Source organism: Haematobia irritans, chromosome 2 (assembly GCF_050003625.1).
Source record: "Haematobia irritans isolate KBUSLIRL chromosome 2, ASM5000362v1, whole genome shotgun sequence".
Classification (NCBI taxonomy): Eukaryota; Metazoa; Arthropoda; class Insecta; order Diptera; family Muscidae; genus Haematobia; species Haematobia irritans.
This window is the reverse complement of record NC_134398.1, coordinates 7,793,477-7,816,013: the sequence shown is the minus strand read 5'-3', so window position 1 is coordinate 7,816,013 and position 22,537 is coordinate 7,793,477. Positions and strand designations below refer to the sequence as shown.

Below are 22,537 nucleotides of genomic sequence, written 5' to 3'. Positions count from 1 at the left end.
TTATTGCATAATTTGAGTGTCTTAAATGTATGTTACATAATCATTCATATTAGGTCATTAATTTTTTCAGTGCACTTTTTTTAAGAAGTATACGAAAATTTTCCTCTGCCTTAGTTAGCATTGAACTTATTTGGGCGTCCGTCCATTGAATTTATACGCAAAAAATTTTTGATACATATTTGGAATAAAGAAAATTTCAGAGGGGCGAGGAAACATTTCTTAGAAACATTTTTATTTATTTCCATTTATTTAAGCATATCAAAGCCTTTAAAAGACCAATTTAATAAATTACAATGTACTACTCTAAAAACTTTATAAATTTTATAAATAAACTAAAGGAAAATATTTTTTTTTTTTTGCAATAAACATAAGTTAATTTTCGCATCATATTAACACGGGACATTTTTTTTTTTTTTGTATATCTACATTTTTTGCAACAAACTGATACAACATTTCATTTGAAATTGTTAATCTATATCTACGCAATACCTTACTCAATAATTGATTTGTTATTTTCCATTTAAATATACGTCATTTCAGGGGTCTCAATGTTTTATCCATTTTTAGATAAAGGGTATGAATAATTAAAATTTCACAATATATGAACAAAATTCTAAGAATTCTTAGTTGACAATAATATTAATAATAAATTTTGAAACAGTTTTATTTGAAGCAAATTTTAATTATTTCATTTTTTTTTTAATATAAAAAACTATTATTTTTTATAAATTATTTCAATTATTTATTTATGTTTAGATACTAAAAATCGTGGTGCAAAAAATTCGCAAAAGTTTAATTCTTAGAACTGCTTAAACTTTACTATCTCTCACCCTTAGGTAGAGATATCGAAACTCTTATCTAAATATATACATGAAACAACCTTCAGGTTCACGTGAGGTTAAAGGAAGATGAAGCGTCATATTTTTTTGTTTTTGTTTTCTTTTTTCAAATTACCTCGAAATAGTGCAACTCCAAAATGTATAGATAATTTTTATTTTTCAATTCTAACTATAATTTTCATGCGATCCAATTTGAAGATATACGCAATTTCACAAATGATTGACAAAGTTAATATATGGTTACTCATATAGCGTATCTAAATGCATAGTTGTTTAAATAAAGGTATTTCGAATTGTCCCATAGATAGACGTGTGAACTACACGCATCAATGTTCCCCTAAAAAAATCTATAGTTTCAAGGTTGTTTATGCTTAATAACCCCCACGCAATGCTTATTTCGTGGCAACTATTAACGAAAGGCGTTGTTTTCACAATCGTGTAATCATCTGTTACGGTTAGCATGTCACTCGTATACAATAATCATTTCCGTAACCTGGCAATACTGAAACGATACAACAATCAGCTGATTTGGACAAGTTGAAAGGGAAAAATTTGGAAATTTGCCAAAAAAAATTGAAATAAAATAATGAGGGAGCAAGGTAGATTTATTTATTAGGAATAGGGTAATATTCCTCTGGTTTTCTGGAAACGGCCGATGGCCTAAAAAGATGGTTGATCGATTCATTTCTTTTGAATAATAGCCTAATCTCCAAATTCTCTCGATTTCTATCCGTTGGACTTTTGCGCCTCGGGCTTTAGAGAGTAAGATTGGCACTAAAAAATTTCAAAGTGTCGATCATCTACAGACGGCTGTTCGAACAAATCTAAACTGAGTCTAAAAGTTAATGTTATTTCCCAAATTTCTTTACTTTTCCACAATAACTTTAACAATTTTTTGGACATGTTGAATTTTTGAAGATTGTTTTTGGCATTAGAAGAATACTTTACCATTAACTTCTAATAATTGAAATGAGTAGATAGTTCAATAAAAGGAACTGATGAGAATGTGGAAATCCGAAACAGCTGTCTTCCCAACCATTTTGGACAACATTTTTACCATTCCATACAACATAAAAAACAGTAATTGTAGGCTATTTATTAGTCATTACATTATTACATGTACACCGGTACACTATGTGTACTTCGTACAACAAACATTCTCGAATGCGCATCATAGATGATAAATGCATTATTAGAAATTATTACAAGAAAGTCGGCGGGGTCGACTATAATATACGCACCCAAAAGACATACTTGTGCCAAATTTGATGTCAATTGGACTACAAAACTGCGACCTTGACATTGATGAAAACAATGTGTTCATAAAGAGACCTACATACACTCAAAAAAAAAGTTTACTTGGATCCAAAGATTTTGACCTTCTCTTAAGGATTTTGGTATTGATTCCGAGCCAATGATGCGGCTTATTTAAAATAAAGACATTTTTTAGCGAACTATCTGGCCTTAAATCTAGGATCAATAAAATTAAAATTAGGATTCAGATTTGATTTGATTTATCGAATTTTCATTTTCTTTTCGCGGTATATTAATAGAGCTATTCACGTAAAAACAGTTAAAAAATCCAAATTATAGCGGACTTCAAAGTAATTTTTTTTTATTTTCCTTAAATTCAGTTTATTTAAGGAAAATTTCTTAAAATCAAAAATGTGTTTCTTTAATTTAAGGAAAATTAGCCCTAGTTCAAAGACATGCGACTTTAACGTAGGGATGCAAATTTACAAGATTTGTGTCCTAAATTTAAAGAAAAACATTTTTGAAGCAAAGATTACAAACTTTATTTTAATTAAAATTTCATTATTTTAAAGAAAATTGTCCTTAATATTTTGTAAATTGCGCATCTTAAAATTTAGGGTGCATAATCTTTAATATCACGTAAATATTTTTTTCTGTATATGGACGGACGGACATGGCTAGATCGACTCAGAGACACGGTTGCCACTCGGGCCAAAATTAATCTACAAAAATTTGGAGAAAAATTGACCAAAAAGCTACCACACAAAAAAATCTTATTTTGCAAAATTTTATTTCTGTAGAAATTTTTGTCAAAATCTTATTTCTATACAGAATTTTGTCAAAATTTTATTTCTATAGAAAATTTTGTCAAAATTTCATTTCTATTGAAAATTACGTCAAAATTTTATTTCTATAAAAATTGTTGTCAACTTTTTATTACTATAGAAAATTTTGTCAAAATTTTATTTCTATAGAAAATTTTTTCAAAATTTTATTTCTATAGAAAATTTTGTCAAAATTTTATTTCTATAAAAAAAATTTGTCAAAACTTTATTTCTATAGAAAATTTTGTCAAAATTTTATTTCTATTGAAAATTTTGTCAAATTTTTATTTCTATAGAAAATTTTGTCAAAATTTTATTTCTAAAGAAAATTTTGTCAAAATTTTATTTATATTGAAAATTACGTCAAAATTTTATTTCTATAGAAAATTTTGTCAAAATTTTATTTCTATAAAAATTTTTGTCAAAATTTTATTTCTGTAGAAAAGTTTGTCAAAATTTTATTTCTATAAAAATTTGTGTCAAAATTTTATTTGTATAGAAAATTTTGTCAAATTTTTATTTCTATATAAAATTTTGTCAAAATTTTATTTCAATAGAAAATTTTGTCAAAATTTTATTTCTATAGAACACTTTTTTTTATTTCTATAGAAAACTTTGTCAAAATTTTAATTTCTGTCGAAGATTTTTGTGTATTAATAGAAATTAAAACAAGTAAAGAAAGTCTTAAGTCGGGCGGGATTGACTATACCCATCCCAAACACATACTTGTGCCAAATTTAAAGTACATTTAAAGTCCACTTCAAAACTTCGACCTAGACTTTGATCATACAAATGTTTTCCTAGATAGACGTACAGACGGACGGACGGACATGGCCAGATGATTCAGGGACCGGCCTTGGTCATTATTGTTAAATACACCATGTGTCTATCTCGTCTCCTTCTGTGTGCTGCAAACATATGCCAAAACTTATAATACCCTGTTCCACAGTGCGGCGCCGGTTATAAAAATGTATAATGATTTACTTTGTTCCATTAGATATCATTCACCCTGTATATGATCAAGATGTTCCACCCATTTTTAATTACATGATTTTATTACAACTCATAAGCTGGCATCATAAAGACTTCATACTTTTTATGTAATTTTCTACGAATTTTCTCTAGCAGAGCCTATCCCTTTATTTTTTTTTTCATAAAAATATGTCAAAAATTTTTTCGGGATTTTTGTAAGGAATTTTAATTTAAAGGTGGGTATTAAGTTCCAGTTTAGCCGCTAAAATTTTTCACGATTTAATAATCAATTTTAAAGAATATAAACATTATGAAAATTTGCTTTGGGCTATCCCCATTAAGTTATAATAAAATTTGCATAAAATATGTATAATTTATACTTTTTTTACTGACTGACTTATTTTTGATTTTAGTGACTAAACTCGAACTTTGTACCCACCTTAACTTAAGAAGTTCTGGGTACGAAATCGTCCTTATATTATGAGTTATAGTTAAATCTTATGGCTTAGCTTGTCCACTCAAAAAAATTTGAACTCTCTATTTCACTAAAGCCAATTTAACTTTGTTTTAGTTCATGGAATTATTATGTTTGGAGAAAGTTTCCTTCACTCTAATAAGTTTTTGCTTAATTAACTAAAAAACGGGGAAAAATTATACACAAATTAAGCATAAAAATTTACTAAATTCGTATTTCTCACAAAATAGTTCATTATTTATTTAAATTTGTAAATTTTACTACAACTGCGTGTATCATGAACTTCGTATGTCACTAAAGACAATCTTACAATTTTGAACTCCAACTACAAAATTTTCTTTAACAAGTGAAAAAAAATAAATTATGTCTAAAAAATTTTCTTGAATTTGTGGGAAATTATTTACTTATTTTTGTGATATCGGCTTTATGCCAGCGGTTGTAATACTGTTTAGTTAAAATTTTCTAAAAATATTCAAAATTTTCTAAAAATTAACCAATAGTTTTCTTCCTGGTGGGTTCACTGTTTTTTTCGGTGTAACATAATCTTAAATGCAATGCTATAGAAGTCACTGTGATGTTTCCAAAATTATTGATTTGGATCCACTGTGCATCTAAAGAGAGATGGCAAAAGTATAAAGTAGTAGTTATACACTGAAAAAAACAGTGAACCCACCAGGAAGAAAAATTTCGGTTAATTTTAGAAAATTTTGAATATTTTTAGAAAATTTTAACTAAACAGTATAACAAACGCTGTCATCACGCCGATGTAATAAAAATAAGTAAATATTTTTCGACAAATTCAAGAAAATTTAGTAGATAAAATTAAGTTTTTTCACTTGTTAAAGAAAAGTTTGTAGTTTGAAGGAAAAAATTGGAGTTCAAAATTGCAAGAATGTCTTTAGTGACATACGAAGTTCATGATGAACGCATTTGTAGTAAAATTTACAAATTTAAAGAAATATTGAACTATTTTGTGGAAGACACGAATTTAGTTAATCTTTATCCTTCATTTGTGTATATTTTTTTCCTGGGTTTTAGTTAATTTTACTAACGTACACAAAAAATTATTAGAGTAGAGGAACCTTTCTCCAAACATTATAATTCCATGAACTAAAATAAAGTTAAATTGGCTTTAGTGAAATAGAGAGTTCACTTTTTTTTGAGTGTAGTTTTATAATTTGTTTTTCCAAAAATTTCCTATGAATTTCCAAAATGTTCTCAATACAAATTTGTATATTTTTTTTTCGCCCCAATTACTAATATTTATGTTAGGGAAATTTAATTCAAAAACCATGAAATATTACATTTCCATTATTTTTCCATGTATTTCTTTAAAGTTATAATTATAATCGCAACCAATCGCAAAATTGATAACTCTTAAAATCTAATGAAAATAAAATTAAATTCTATTTTATTTACCTATCATATGCAATAGATTATCCTCAAACATGTAGGTGTCATCGAAGCCATTACTAGTAAGTATCTCCGTTTTCATTTTTAGCATATTCGAAAACATTGGAACTTCCCGAAATCTATAACTTCACAGGGTAGATGAAGAGAGAGATGGTTTTGCTTGTAGTTGATAATCTTTTGAGTGGGATTATATTAGGTTCTGTGCACACATACAAATTATTCTCGCTTGTTTGTTTTCCACTTTTGTTGTTGTGTTGGGAAAAATCACTTTTCAAAATACCAACAACAACAAAAATCTATCACTAATAGCAAAAAAAAAAGCCCACAACAAAATTGATTTTCAAATAGAAATCACCTTATCCACCACTGCAGATATTCACAAGAGCACACATTACTGTGACGTGTTGTTATTATTGTTGGTGGAGATATTTTTTGTTTTCTTTATTATTATGGGATATATGATTTTTAGTCTTGTATTGTTGTTGTTGGAGCAACAATGTTGTTTTTGTTTGAGTAGAGGGTATTTTGGGGATATTTGAATATCATTACGTGGAGAATCGCAAAAAATAAAACAACAAAATTTGCAAATCAACTTCGTAAACACACGCACGCTTACACATTCACTATTGATTTAGTTTAGTGAAAAGATGTGAGGTATGTTTAGATAATTGTGTGTATGTGTGTGTGCGTTTGAGTGTGATGTGGTGGTGTGGTGGCAGATGTGGGGTTTAATATACACTCAAATCAACAGAGCAGGCACACTTAAAGAACAACAAATATTTGATTTTAATTTGTATTTGTTCTTAACAATTTTTATTTTCTTTAAATATTTTGGTGTTATTCACGTAGTTATGAGCATTAGTTATTGTAATTATTTTTACTAAAGGGTCTTAAAAATGGTGTGGCAGAAATTCGTTAGTTAATTCACTTGGCAATTTTTCTTTTTCTTTTTTTACTGTGGCAAGTCACTATAATGGTAAACACTCTTTGTTGTTGTTGTTGTTGTTGATTCTATGGTGGTTCTCTCGCTTTGAAATATCTCCCGCCGTTCTTTTGGTTATATCATCACACACGCATCCCTTTTTTCTTTGATTACACACACAAAAAATAGAAATTTTTTTCTCTTGTATTTTATTGCCGGTAAATTACGGATCGCTTTGGTTTGTGGTAAATAATTCCATGCATCAATGATTGATCATCGATGCGATTATGATTTAGTGGGGTTTGTATGATGAGTACCATGGATTATCGAACGGAACGCGATCGTTGTGTTCTAACGTATAATACCGACTAAACCTGCAAATATTGTCGACATATACTAAACCATATTCTACTAAGATCGTTTGTTAGACCAGAATGCCGCTTGATGGGACGCACGTGCGGACGGACATACGTTTTACTGCTTCATATATTTTCGTGTTGCTGCTGCTATTGCTGTAGCACTTAGTATTATTGTTATTATTAATATTGGTCGTTGCTGTAGCCAGCCGCCTTCTAATATCATTATTTTGTTGTTATTATTATTTTTTTTGTTTTTTGTAGATGATGATAGTAGATGTCGAATTGGTCGTCAAACTTGACAATAGCAACAACACTACAGTAGCAATATATTTTGTTAACAACAACTAACCGTCCACCATAACGTCGAGCGAGCGAGCGACCGACCGACCGAACAAAAACAACAAACAAACAATCAGCAATGATTACAACAAACCCCTCTCGGTCAAGCACTGGGTCAGTCTGCAGCCCATACCCGCAATCGTCGCCGCAAACCGACGACTAAGGTAGTTAGGTTAGCCTTACGCTATGCGTCGTCTGCCGCTCAACCTTAATTATTTTACTAAATTCACTTTGTCTTTAGCTATTACCAACAACGTAGTGTGTTAATGACAGCAGTAGCAGCATTAGTAGTACTCTCACCACTGCTGCAGCGGCGATCACCGCTAACTTTAGCAAAAGAAACAAAGCAACAACAAAAACACCTAGAATGCCGGTGTCCACTGGTGGCCCCAAACGAAATGTATTCAAATAGCCGAAAAGAGCCGGCATGTGTGCACGAGAGAGCGAGAATAGTAGTGGAGCAGTGGAACAGTGATGGCAACTATTCGGTGCCTCAGAAAAACGTTTATATTCTAATTAGCAATATAGAATACGCAAAACAAAAAATACTAATCGGATTTGTTTTCAATTTGCAGAGAATTTCTGAATAGGTCTTGCAAATAATAAGGGGCGTTTTATAGAATCTATTGCAGGGTGAGAGCCTGCAATTTTGCTGTAATGACAAAGGTTTCATGTCTATAATTACCCAGCAAAAGGTAATGAGAATGTTCTTTTTGGATCTGAAAGTGGAGCAAAATCATATCAGAACCAATGAAGTTTACATGGGGTAGTCTTAGGGCGAAAGACGTCTTTTCAAGCATCCGCTGCATGGGTGCCGCGAGCTCACATTTGACCAAAAACAACAACGTGTTGATGATTCTGAGCGGTATTTGCAGCTGTTAACTCGTAATACACCCGAGTTTTTCCGTCGATATGTGACAATGGATGAAACATGGCTCCATCACTACACTCCTGAGTCCAATCGACAGTCGGCTGAGTGGAAAGACTCAAAAGTCCGCTGGCAAAGCAATGGCCTCTGTTTTTTGGGATGCGCATGGAATAATTTTTATCGATTATCTTGAGAAGGGAAAAACCATCAACAGTGACTATTATATGGCATTATTGGAGGGTTTGAAGGTCGAAATCGCGGCAAAACGGCCCCATATGAAGAAGAATAAAGTGTTGTTCCACCAAGACAACGCACCGTGCTACAAGTCATTGAGAACGATGGAAAAAATTCATGAATTGGGCTTTGAATTGCTTCCCCACCCACCGTATTCTCCATATCTGGCCCTCTGCGACTTTTCTTGTTCTCAGACCTCAAAAGGATGCTCGCAGGAAAAAAAATTGGCTGCAATGAAGAGGTGATCACCGAAACTGAGGCCTATTTTGAGGCAAAATCGAAGGAGTACTACCAAAATGGTATCAAAAAATTGGAAGGTCGTTTTAATCGTTGTACTGTTCTTGAAGGGAACTATGTTGAATAATAACAAGTATATACAGCAGTAAGTTCGGCCGGGCCGAATCTTAAATACCCACCACCATGAACCAAATATTAGGGTTTCCTTTTAGATTTCAGGAGGGCTTGAGGACACTTCCCGAATATAAATTTAAAGATTTCACCTATGCGGACTATATTAGATTCTGGATTTATAAGAACCATTTTTGTTTGAGTTTTAGAGGAATCATTAACATCTCTTGTAAGTGTGCAAGAAAATTATAAAACAACATCTTGATTTGAAATGTTAAATCTGTAGATTTTCACCCGAGAAGTAAAATCTGGAAATTTTACATTGAGTTTCAAGCAATTTTCATGATCAGTGCGCCTTCTATACCCTCAAAAAGTGAAGTCGGTCTATATGGAGGCATTACCAAATGGACCGATAAAAACTTAATCCGATACACGTTTTTGTGAGCCTAAAATACCAGAATATTTACAATTTCAGGCAAATCGGATAAAAACTACGGTTTCTAGGAGTTAAATCGGGAGATCGTTCTTATGGGGGCTATACTAAAATATGGACCGATACCCACCGTTTTCGGCACACCTCTTTATGCCGCGAAAATACCTCTAGATTTCTAATTTCAGGCAAATTGTATATAAACTACGGATTATATAAACCCAAGATATAAAATCGGGAGATCGGTCTATATGGGGACCAAACCAAAACATGGACAGATGCTCTCCATTTTTGGCACACCTCTTTACGGTTCTAAAGTACCTCTCGATTTCCAATTTCAGGTAAATTGGATAAAAACTGCGGTTTCTATAAGCCCAAGAAGTAAAATCGGGAGATCGGTCTATATGGGGGATATACCAAAACATGGACCGATACTCACCATTTTTGGCACACCTCTTTATGGTCATAAAATACCTCTAGATTTCAAATTTCAGGCACATTAGATAAAAACTACGATTTCTGTAAGCCCAAGACCCCAAATTGGGAGGTCGGTTTATATGGGGACTATATCAAAACTTGGACCGATATAGCCCATCTTCGAACTTGACCTGCCTGCAGACAAAAGACGAGTTTGTGCAAAATTTCAGCACGATTGCTTCATTATTGAAGACTGTAGCGTGATTACAACAGACAGACAGCCAGACGGACAGACGGATATCGTTATATCGTCTTAGAATTTCTCCCTGATCAAGAATATATATACTTTATATAGTCGGAAATCGATATTTCGATGTGTTACAAGCGGAATGACAAACTTATTATACCCCCGTCACCATTCTATGGTGGTGGGTATAAAAACGAATTTTGACAAAAAATGTGTTTTTCTTTGTTAGGCCGGGGACTTATCAACCAATCTGTTAACGCCATATTGAGGGAATTATATATGGGTTAGGGAGATAATGAAACTTTATTCCATTTCAATAATCCAACATTTGAAAGTATTCTCCAACCTACTTAGATTCATCGCGTTTATATTCGCTATGTCTACCGCAGCATTGACATCACTGTCAAGAATATCGAGAATTGTGCAAATAAGCCGAGCATTTTATTAAGAGAATGAGATAGATGGAAAAGACTAGTGAGTGACAAGTAGAAAGCAATCGACAACAATCGTTCATGAAAAAGCAACTGGCTCGATTCTTTTTTGAATGGTGAGACAGCGCAATTTGTTGTTGGCGAGTTTGTTTGCAAGCTGACTGCCAGCCTGACTGTTTGTTTTAATAGCTTTGAAATAATACATAAAGAAAAAAATGATATGTCTTATCAAAAAACAACAACAAAAATACAAACTTAATCAGCTCTTCTACATAGATAGCCTGAATTTTGTTGACACGTAATGTATAGGTGTATGTAAGGTGTTACGCTGCTGCCGCAATTGCTCTATGTTGTACGGTGCAATGGTGCTGTTAACGTTTTAGCTTATCACGCCAGGTAATATTAATACTAATAATAATAATAATTTTGTTTTATTAATATGTATTTTGATAATACCATTTCAAGCTGAACATTGTCGTTTATTTTATTTACCAACAATTGTGCCTAATATTTTTCTCAAAACCAAAAGAAGAAGAGTAAACTGGTGAGAATATTATGAGGGATCATATAAAATTGTCTCCATAATTCTCGATAACTGTTCTTTTGTTATCGAAATACCTATGGCAGTTTTCAATGTCAGAGTTAGTATTCAGAGTGACCAGGTGTTTTGTCACTGCCGGAGATTATGATTGCTAAAGAGATCCTTGACTTTGTGTGTAAATGTAGTGAAAAACAAGTTAGAAAAAAAGCCAAAGATAATTGAGAATAATAAAATTAAACCTTTATAATATGTGAATATTGCTGTTTTAATTTATTCCTGGGCAGAGCTGCCTTGGAAAAAATGGACAAATAAAACAATTTTTTCTTTATAAAGAGAAAACAAATGTCAAGGTGTAGAGGGCTAAGAGGAAAAATTGTGTTATTTGTCCATTTTTTCCAAAGCAGCTCTGCCCAGCAATTAATTAAAACAGCAATATTCACATAAAACCATAATAAATATTCGATTTAACATACACATACGTTTTATTTTAATTTTCTATAATAGCTTTGGTATTGCTTTTGTGGGTTTTAATTCAGCAATTTATTAAAAACACAAATGTTATGATATTTTCCGACGCAAACGGCAATACATTTGAGAGACACGTCGACGCAAACTTTATGATATTTTGTTGACAGAGTCCTCTGGTGCTGTGCAGTTTTGCTATGACAAGACTACGTCTTCTTCTAATTTGTCTATGAAAAAGCTAAATTGAAAGGATAACGGTAATATGATACAATACACCTAGGGCGTAGGAGTTATTCAATGAAGTCGAAATGTTAAAAGAAAGAATGAAATATCTTCAATTCCAATGCTAATGTTTTTCAAAATTATTTTTAAAAGAGACTAAATGATTTGTCACGTTAACATAAAAGATAAAAGAACAATAAAAAATAAACATGCAAGGCCGAGAAATTGACTTTTCGCCAAAAAAAAGCAAGACCAAAGAGGCTTTTTGCATTTGCATGTGTAACATTTCAAGGGTTTGAAAATCAGGTAATAGATAACATTTAACATCTTCATGTTGGCCAAAAATGAAATTGCGAAATATGATTATTCTGTATGAAATTTGCTATACTAATATTACTGTTCCATATATGTATTCGGTATTCCACTTCATTGTGAGCAAAAACCAATTAAGCATGTAACATTAACAAAATACAACTAATTGCTCTATAAATTATTTATTAAGTTAATATCATGTGTTAGCTATAGCAGTAGACAATGATATATGAAAAACTACAAGAATTTTGTTTTAAAACAATGTTGAAGGTATTAGCAAAACGCTGCAAATATACTGAATGTATTACAATACTAATAATATTACACGTGTCGTATTATAATGAGCAGATCGCATAGATATATAGTTCGCAAATTATTATCAATCTTGCAGAGATATAATTTATCAAAGGTTGCAAATCAATCATTAAATTATTTGGCCAAATATATACTATGAGGGCGGTTGGGAAACTTCTTAGCCTATCAATGAAAGAGAATTCAAAAATATTTTTATTTTTCTATAATCTTCTGAAACTTCAATAGACTTAGTCCAACGCTTTTCTAGCAATTCTATCCCTTGATTAAAATAGTTTTCCTCAAGGTCTTCAAAATAGTGGTTTACAAATGTAATTGCATCTTCATTTGAGGTAAAACGCTTGCCAGCAAGGAATTTTTTTAAAATTGGGAACAAGTAAAAGTCACTGGGAGCTAAATCAGGAGAATAAGGTGGGTGTTCAAGCAACTCGTACTTTAATTCGTTGATTTTAGCCCTTGTTAAAATACTCTTGTGCGCTGGTGTGTTGTCTTGATGAAAAATAATTTTTTTGTGTTGTAAGCCAGAACGTTTTTCTCGAATTTGTACATTTAATTGATCCAAAAGGTTCCAATAGTACTCTTAATTTTTTTGTTTTACCCTTTTGCAGAACAGATAGTCAATTAATAAAATACCTTTGAAATCCCAAAAACCGTTGCCATAACCTTACCAGCCGATTTAATTGTTTTTGCCTTCTTTGTGGCACTTCCTCCAGCTTCAGTCCATTGTTTGGATTGTTCTTTTGTGTCTGGAGTATAGTGGTGGATCCATGTCTCATCAACAGTTATGAAACAACACTTAAAATCCATTTTATTTCGCTTAAAACGATCCAAAGAAGCTTGAGAAATGTTCATTCTTATGCGTTTTTGATCGACTGTTAACAAATGCGGCACCCATCTTGCAGAAAGCTTTTTCATCTGTAGTTCTTCATGCAAAATTAAATGGACTCAATCATTTGAGATGCCCATGATATTAGCAATTTCACGCACTTTTATTCGTCGATCATTTAATACCATATCATGCACTTTAGCTACAATTTCTGTTGTTGTTGCTGTTTTTGGACGTCCACTACGTGGTTCATCTTCAATGCTTGTACGACCACGTTTAAATTCAGCAACCCAATTTTTTACTGTTGCATATGGAGGAGCACTTTCACCTAACACATTCACCATATCATTATGAATTTCTTGTCCCAATAAACCTTTTTTATGTAAATATTTAATGACAGCACGCATTTCTAATTTTTCCATTGTAAAAAAATTTCGGATGCGTCTTTTTTGAACACCTGTTTCTATATGAAGGAGTTGCCAGATCGAAACAAAATTGAACATGTGTTTATAGCAGAGATGGAAGTTTCCAAAACACTAAAATTTTTTCTGTTTATACCGCGCTTTTTGGTGTAGGCTAAGAAGTTTCCGAACTGCCCTCGTATTTATACTATTTAATGACTTTAGCTCATTGGAAAAATCGTGGGTCTCTTAAAAAGTGATATAAGAGATACTGGAACGCTTCCTTTTCGTCCACATCGTGACAATACACTTTGTACTTAAACCCAAACTTTTCGAAAACTCCATATAAGCGGAGTTATAACTGAGGTCTTGACAAAAACGGCGTTGCCACTAAATATGGGCCTTATACATATCGATGTATCCCGGCTAACATAAAGTGGCATCCATAAGCGTAGGAATGCCTCTGGGGAGGGGGCTTAGACCCCCCAGAAAAAATTTAGCCCCCCCCAGAATTTGAAAACCTATTCACGATTTTACATTTTCATAAAAATTAAACAAGTATATACAACCGCATAAAGTTCCGCTAAAGACTTTCATGCACAATCGAATTACTTGGGTTGTGGTAGCAGTTCCCGATGGCAATGTTTGAAGTCTGATATTTATGAAATAGAACTGTGATTGAACTTATGGTTTAGTTGAATAACTAACAGCCTGTTTCTGTATGTCGAACGAGTTCCATCGATCGACTGAAATGCATAGAAACAGCTGTTTTTTGGTTATAAATTCAGCAGTTTGTTTCCATTTTAGTCGATCGACAGAGCTCATTCGACATACAGAAACAGGCTGTAAAGCTCCTTTATTATATTGTTTAGTCTGGTTTAGTCATCTTAATTAAAAAAAGTAATTGGTATTAAAACTATTCTTTCATAAATTAATATCTTAATAATGCTGCAAAAAAGCGTCGCCAAAAAAGAAGTGAAAATGTTCTTTTTGGGTCCGGAAGTGGTGCAAAATTGGCGGAGAAGCGATGAATGTAATAGGAACTCGTCATAGAACGAATGTCCACCGTTTCAACAGCCGTTGCAATAATTTTGCATCACTTCTTACGGTGTGATCAGAATTCAGAGTTTTCAATGTGAATTAAAAAATTATGTGATATTTTCCCAAATAAATAATTTTTATTTATTCGTTTTTTATTTGATTTTTGGTCGACGTTTTGTTAGAATTATATAAATATTTATAAAGACCTCGAGCTTCAAGAAACATTAATTTATAATAATTTTTATATTTTTTATGATTTTTACTGCTTTCTAACGCTTGTTTGAATATTTTCAAAAATTATCGATTTTTCTATAATGGATTTAGCATTTTTGTGGCAAAGTTTGAATAATTTTTACCATTTTATTTATTCTTACTCTTTTTTTAAACTATTTGAAAAAAAAAACAAAAATTACGCATTAAAATATGAAAAAACTGAAGTGAAAAACTTCCTGTATAGTTAATATAATTAACTTCTTTGTGAGGACATTTTTGGAAGTGCTTTTAAAGTTGTGCCTTTAAAACAAATCACAATTTTTTTGCTGGGAAAAGTGTGGAACTACTTTTAGTTGCATTATTATATATTATTTTGATGTCTATTTTTTTATTCTTTTTTATGAAATAGAACAATAATTGAACTTAGAAGTTCAGTCTATAAATTTTTAGCTAGGGGGTCTATAGCCCCCCCTAGGAAAATTGTCTAGCTACGCTAATGGTGGCATCCCTACAGATTGTACCAAATATTGCTATTGTTGCCGCTTTTCTGACAGTTGACAGATAGGATTCAGTGACAGTTAATGTTATTGTTTACAAGCTTACAAAAGCATTTTGATCAGAAATGAATTTATTCGCGATGAAATTCCAGTGTGATAGTATGGTTGCTCTGATTGGAAAACCACAAGTGGGTTGGTTAGAGCTCTTCAGCATTTAAATGTGAATAAATCTTTAATGCTCATACCATTCATCGCATCGCGTCCAAAAAAAAAACCGGTAACACCAAAAGAAATGATAGAAAAGTGAAGGCCAGATTTGATGGAAATCATCGCCGCTGTAGCAGACATTTCTCCTGAGCTGAACCTATCGCGAGAACAGATGCAACGTATTTTGAAAAATGAGCTTGGACCAAAGCCATTGAAACTCCAAAAAGAGCAAGTTCTCATCGATGCACAAAAATTAGATTGGAGAGAGCCAAGCAGCTCAGCTTGCACGAAGATGGCCAGATACCGAATTCAGTTTACTTCGAAAACCCAATTGGGATTTGAGCATTTGCAAAAAAAAAACGAATCGGTTTACTTGCAAAAGAGGTCAGCTGAAAATTTGCACCTTCGTTTGGCCACCAGAACTCAAGCGACGTCATTGGTAATGGCGTGGACCACCGTAACGAGCGATGGTCGCTACCCACTCGTATTCATCGAAAATAAATCCCGAATATTATCGGAAAATTTCCTAAAGAGAGAATTGAAACCATGGGCAATCAACATTTTGGTCGCATGGACATTTCAACAGGGCTCCAACACCATCGCACTCAGCACGCGTCAACCACGAATGGCTTGAAATGGAGGTTCCTCACATCATTTTTACCACACAAAGACAACCAAAATTTCTGCATTTAAATTCGTTGGACTTTAGCGTCTTTTTTGAGGAGCAACTTTGGTACTAAAAAATTCCAAAGTGTCGATTATTTCCAGAAGGCGCTTTTCCGGAAATGGGCCAAAATACCGCAGAACCAGTTTAATGCATCTTTGATGGCTTTGTCAGCCGTTTAAAGGCCATAATTCGTGGCAGAGGTAGCCAATTCGAACAAATCTAAACTGATTCTAAAATTTTATGTTATTTCTAATATTTTTGATTTTGAAAATAAAGGCAGTATATACAGCAGTAAGTTCGGCTGGACCGAATCTTAAATACCCACCACCATGAATCAAATATAATAGTTTACTTTGAATACTCATCGTCGTAGCGGGTTACTTGATAATATATAGCATTTTAGGGGATTTGATGACAAATCTTCTCCCAAGCAAATCAGTTCAACCAGTACGCTTCCCGAAGAAAAAAATTAAAGATTCTATCTATGAAGACCGGCTCAGATTCTGGATTTATAAGAACCATTTTTGTTTGAGTTTTAGAGAAATCATAAACATATCGTGTATATGATGAAATAACGCCTTGATTTGAAGTCCTAGAAATAAATTCGGGAGTTAGGTCTATATGGGGCCTATACCAAAACATGGACTAATACTCACCACCTATTATTCCACCTCTAGAATTCCACTTTCAGACGAATTGGTGAAAACTACGAATTCTAAAAGCCCAAGAAGTAAAATCGAGAGATCAGTCTATATAGGGGCTATACCAAACCATGGACCGATACGGAGCGTTTTCCACACCTCTTTATGGTCCTAAGATACGTCTATATTTCTAATTTCCGCCAATTTGGATAAAAAACTACGGATTCTAGAAGCCCAAGAAATAAAGTCGGGAGATCGGTCTATATGGGGGCTATACCAAAATATGGACCAATAGGCACCATTTGCGACACACCTGTTTGTGATCTTAAAATACCTGTAGATTTTCAATTTCGAGCAAATCGGCTAGAAAATATAGTCTCTAGATGCCCAAGAAATAAAACCGAGAGATCGGTCTATATGGGGGTTATACCAAAAATTGTACCGATACACCTCAATTTCGGCACACATATTTGGGGTCCCGAAATACCTCTAGATTTCCAAATCGGGTAATAAATACAGTTTATAGAAGCCAAAAAATAAAAATTGGGAAATCGGTCTATATGGCGACTATATCAAAACATGGACCGATACGGACCATTTTCGTCACACCTCTTTATAGTCCTAAAATACCTCTAGATTTTCAATTTCAGGCAAATCGGATAGAAAATACAGTTTCTAGAGGCCCCTGAAGCAAAATCGGGAGATCGGTCTATATGGGGGCTATACCAAAACATAATCCTATGGGCACCATTTTCGGCACACCTCTTTATGGTCCTCAAGTACCTCTAGATTTTCAATTTCAGGCTATTTGGACAAAAACTAAAAACTAAGACCCCAAATCGAGAAATCGGTTTATATGGGGACTATATCAAAACTTGGACCGATATAACCCATCTTCGAAATTGACCTGCCTGCAACCAAAAAACGAATCTGTGCCAAATTTCAGGACGATAGCGCAATTATTGAAGTCTGTAGCATTATTACAACAGACAGATAGACGAACATGCTTATATCGTCTTAGAATTTCTCCCTGATCAAGATTATATATATACTTTATATAGTCGAAAGTCGATATTTCGATGTGTTACACACGGAATGACAAACTTATTATACCCCCATCACCATTCTATGGTGATGGGTATAAACATTAAAAAATATAGTTCTTTAATACTTTGTTGCATTAGATATCCTGGAGTCATGCCAAAATGGCAACTCTTTTCTACCTAAATTTTCTTTCTGAAGAGACAGATATAAAAAGTTTTTAGAGGCCTGGAGTAGAGACCAAAACTCTTTATTTATATATTCTATAGAGTTTGGAACCATTGGCGTATAAATTTAAGTAATATTCAATTTTTGGAATCTGCACTTTTTTAAAAATTTTTCTCAAAAAATAATTTCACCAAATTGACCACCCAGCAAAAAAAAGCGTCGTCAAAAAAGTAATGAAACTGTTTTTTTTGGATCCGGAAGTGGTGCAAAATTGACGCAGAAGCGATTAATTTAATATGGGCTTGTCATAGGTGTCCTCCATTTCAACAGCCGTTGCACTGGATTTGCATCACTTCTTTAGGTGTGATCCGAATTCAATGTTTTGGATGTAAATTAAAAAATTCTGTGATATTTTGTCAAATAAATAATTTTTATAGTTTTCTATAATTTTTAATGGATTCTAACGCTTGTCGGAAACGTTTGACCTCAAATATTTTCAAAAATTCACATTTTTTTCAGATTGGATTTAGCATTTTTTTTCAGCAAAATTTAAATGATTTGTACAATTTCATGAATTCTTACTCTGTTTTTAACCTATTTGAAACAAAAAAAGTCAAAATTATCCATTAAAAGTATGAAAAAACCAAGTTATAAAAATTTTAATTAAAAGAACTTCCTGGGTAGTTAAAATAAAGAATAAAATTGGGAGTGCAACTTCTGGAAGTGCTTTTAAAGTTGTGCCTTTGGAAGAACTTCAAAATATTTTTGCTGGGCAGTTCATTATCTTTGGACAATGTGTTACAAGTATTCGTGATTTTTACAGATATTTGGGGAATTTGCTGTGGATATTTTGAAATCTGTACAGTCAGATTCTCTCAGTCCCACGACTTCATTTCATTGACTGAAATGCAAAAAAAAACTAAAATTTATAATGCCCAGGATTTAGTATTTTTTTTTTTTTTTCAAACAAATGACAAAAGTCATTAGTTTCGACATAACGAAACTAAGGACTTCTGTCATTGCTTTCGTTATAGAATCGGACAGCACTCATTGATAACTTCACCACATATGGTATCACAATGGACCGAATACTCTAGAGGAGTCTACCGCTATACCTACGTAACCTATGGCAATTAATGGCACAAAAGTATCACCAATTGGAAAAGAATGTCAAAATGGTACACGAAAGAAGTAAGGTTCAAATGCATAACAATAACAATTCCTAATTTTTCCGAAAAAAGAAATTATAATTATACGTAAATTTATTTATCGTCACCATGACATCTGCATAACTGGTAATAATTGATAACTGTAATCGATGAACTTTAAGCCTCATATCACTCGTGCTAATCGAATATTGCATCATATTTAATAATAATTAATGAGATTCTTATTTTAAAATGTTGAATAAAAATAATACAATTTTTTTTGTGTTATAGAACCAACCAACCAACATCAATTGCCCTTTCGAACTTGTATCGATGACACATTTGTCTCAAATCGTAAGGTTGCCATATTTGTTTACAATGTGGCAAAGTGATCTGTGTTTAAGCATATAAGCGTTACAAAGCAAAATTTTATTTAAATTTCTTACGATAATCACGTGTAGCACAGCGATTTACATGATCGAACAATAACAATAGCAAAGCTGAGTAATCACCCCCCGAGAGACAAGATATGAAACCAGAATGAATTTTGCATTTAATGCAGTCTTCATAGTCATTCCGTTGTTGGGGATGTGACTAATTTTCATAATTCTGAGGGGAGAAAGGGAACAACAACTCAAAAACAAAAAAACAACAACAGGATGAACATTGTGTGGATAATAGCGTATAGGAGCCATGCAGATGGACGGACATGAATATCGTTGGATCACAGCTTAAAACGGTGTGCAACATTTGTTTACTTCGCCCTCATGCAAAACCTTACTCATTTCGTATAGATAGGCACATATTGCCCGTATAAATAAATAAATAAAAATTATTTATCCATACATATAAAAATAATATATGTGACCATATGAAAAATAGCAATAATATTTGCTTTTGTATGTCATCAATGCAGAAATGCAAAACAACACCATGTTGCGTACATAAGCGACCAAAAGTTCCATGATTAAAGTTTTAGATAGCTAAAGACAGAATAATATACACAAGAAAAATATGTGAACAGAGAAATTCATATTCAGCTAAATTGTTTTCGGATTTACTTTAGAAAATTATATTCAGCCAAGCTGAATGGAGGTTTTTCGTTTGAAAAAAACTTTACCTAAACAAATGGAAACTCTTACAGAAAATCGTTTCTATGAGCATTTTTGAAGGCTAAATTAATATATACTTACCGAAAACCATATTCAGCTAAGCTGAATAACATTTTATTTAAAGAAACTCCAATTCAGCATGGTCAAAACTTTCCTCTTCAGCCGGTACTAATAAAATTAGGATGGTTGAACAGAGAAATTCATATTCAATTGCATTGCTTTCGGATTTACTTTAGAAAATCATATTCAGCCAAGCTGAATTGAGATTTTCGTTAAAAAATCGTCAACTAAACATTTGAACATTTTATAGAAAATCATTGCTATGGCGATTTTAGAAGTCCAAATTAAAATATACTTACAGAAAACCATATTCAGCTAGGATGAATTAAATTTTTTTAAAGAAACTCCAATTCAGCATGGTCAAGGCTTTCCTCTTCAGCCAGTACTAATAAAATTAAGATGGTTGAACAGAAAAATTCATATTCAGCTAAATTGCTTTCGGATTTACTTTAGAAAATCATATTCAGCCCAGCTGAATTGAGATTTTCGTTAGAAAATCGTCAGCTAAACATTTGAACATTTTATAGAAAATCATTGCTATGGCGATTTTTGAAGTCCAAATTAAAATATATTTACAGAAAACCATATTCAGCTAGGCTGAATAAAATTTTGGTTAAAGAAACTATAATTCAGCATGGTCAAAACTTTCCTCTCAAGCCGGTACTAATAAAATTAGCATGGTTGAACAGAGAAATTTATATTAAGCTAAATTGCTTTCGGATTTTCTTTAGCAAATCATATTCAGCCCAGCTGAATTGAGATTTTCGTTGGAAAATCGTCAACTAAACATTTGAAAATCTTATAGAAAATCGTTGCTATGGAGATTTTTGAATTCCAAATTAAAATATCTTTACAGAAAACCATATTCAACTAGAATGAATTAAATTTTAGTTAAAGAAACCCACATTCAGCCTGGTTAAAAATTACATATCCTCTATACAGCAGGTCCTAACCGGACCTAACACAAACCTTATTCAGCCAGGGTGTATTGGGAATTTTTAAGCTAGAGGTTTATTTATAACCCATAATTCAACCAGAAATAAAATTTTGACAAAATTTTCTATACAAATCAAATTATGACTAAATTTGCTATAGAATAAAATTTTGACAATATTTTCTATAGAAATAAAATTTTAGCAAAATTTTCTATAGAGATAAATATTTGACAAAATTTTCTATAGAAATACAATTTTGACTAATTTTCTATTGAAATAAAATTTTGACAAAATTACCTATAGAAATAAAGTTTTTACAAAATATTCTGAGGAAATAAAATTTTGAACAAAAATGTTTATATACATAAAATTTTGAAAAAATTTTCTATAGAAATAAAATTTTGACAATATTTTCTATAGAAATAAAATTTTGACAAAATTTTCTGTAGAAATAAAATATTGTCAAAATTTTATTTCTATAGAATATTAGTCAAAATTGTATTACTATAGAAAATTTTGTCAAAATTTTATTTCTATAGAAAATTTTGCCAAAATTTTTTTCTATAGAAAATACTGTCACAATTTTATTCTATAGAAAATTTTCTATAGAAATAAAATTTTGACAACGTTTTCTATAAAAATAAAATTTTAACAAAATGTTCTATAGAAATAAAAATTTGCCAAAATTTTCAATAGGAATAAAATTTTGACAAAATTTTCTATAGAAATAAAATTTTGGCAAAATTTTCTTCTAAAAAAAATTTTTTGAAAAAATTTTCTATAGCAATCAAATTTTGACAATATTTTCTATAGAAATAAAATTTTGGCAAAATTTTCTATAGAAATAAAATTTTGACAAAATTTTCTATAGAAATACAATTTTGACTAATTTTCTATAGAAATAAAATTTTGACAAAATTACCTATAGAAATAAAGTTTTCACAAAATATTCTGAGGAAATAAAATTTTGAAAAAAAAATGTTTATATACATAAAATTTTGAAAAAATTTTCTATAGAAATAAAATTTTGACAATATTTTCTATAGAAATAAATTCTTGACAAAATTTTCTATAGAAATAAAATGTTGACAATATTTTCTATCGAAATAAAATTATGAAAAAATTTTCTATAGAAATAATTTTATTTTAAAAGAAAATTTTGTCCAAATTTTATTTATTTAGAAAATTTTGTAGAAATTTTATTCCTATAGAAAATTTAGTCAACATTTTATTTATATAGAAAATTTTGTCAAAATTTTATTTCTATAGAAAATTTTGTAGAAATTTTGTATCTATGAAAATTTAGTCAAAATTGTATTTTTATAGAAAATTTTGTCAGAATTTTATTCCTATAGA

General features: G+C 31.6%; 1 protein-coding gene and 1 long non-coding RNA gene across 7 annotated transcripts in view; one reads left to right on the top strand and one right to left on the bottom strand.

The window, feature by feature from the left end:
• The window catches only part of Hnf4 (Hepatocyte nuclear factor 4), a 120,838-nt gene that overhangs the window by 54,699 nt on the left and 43,602 nt on the right, over window positions 1-22,537 (bottom strand). Inside the window, exon 1 of one of the 4 annotated variants that reach the window (XM_075293254.1) lies at window positions 5,784-7,050. The exons of the other annotated variants lie outside the window; for them this stretch is intronic. Within the exon in view, the coding sequence (XP_075149369.1) occupies window positions 5,784-5,880 (97 nt within the window). The 5' untranslated portion in view covers window positions 5,881-7,050. Of the gene's footprint in view, window positions 1-5,783; window positions 7,051-22,537 lie in introns of those variants that run through there. 4 annotated transcript variants of the gene reach the window in all.
• LOC142226726 (uncharacterized) lies at window positions 10,411-19,319 on the top strand. Of its 3 annotated transcripts, none has more exons than XR_012719735.1 (2): window positions 10,411-10,768; window positions 18,961-19,319. It is a non-coding gene; the product is annotated as an uncharacterized LOC142226726 (long non-coding RNA). The 3 variants fall into 3 exon arrangements; XR_012719737.1 differs by having other exon boundaries at window positions 18,907-19,319; XR_012719736.1 differs by lacking the exon at window positions 18,961-19,319 and adding an exon at window positions 10,838-11,162.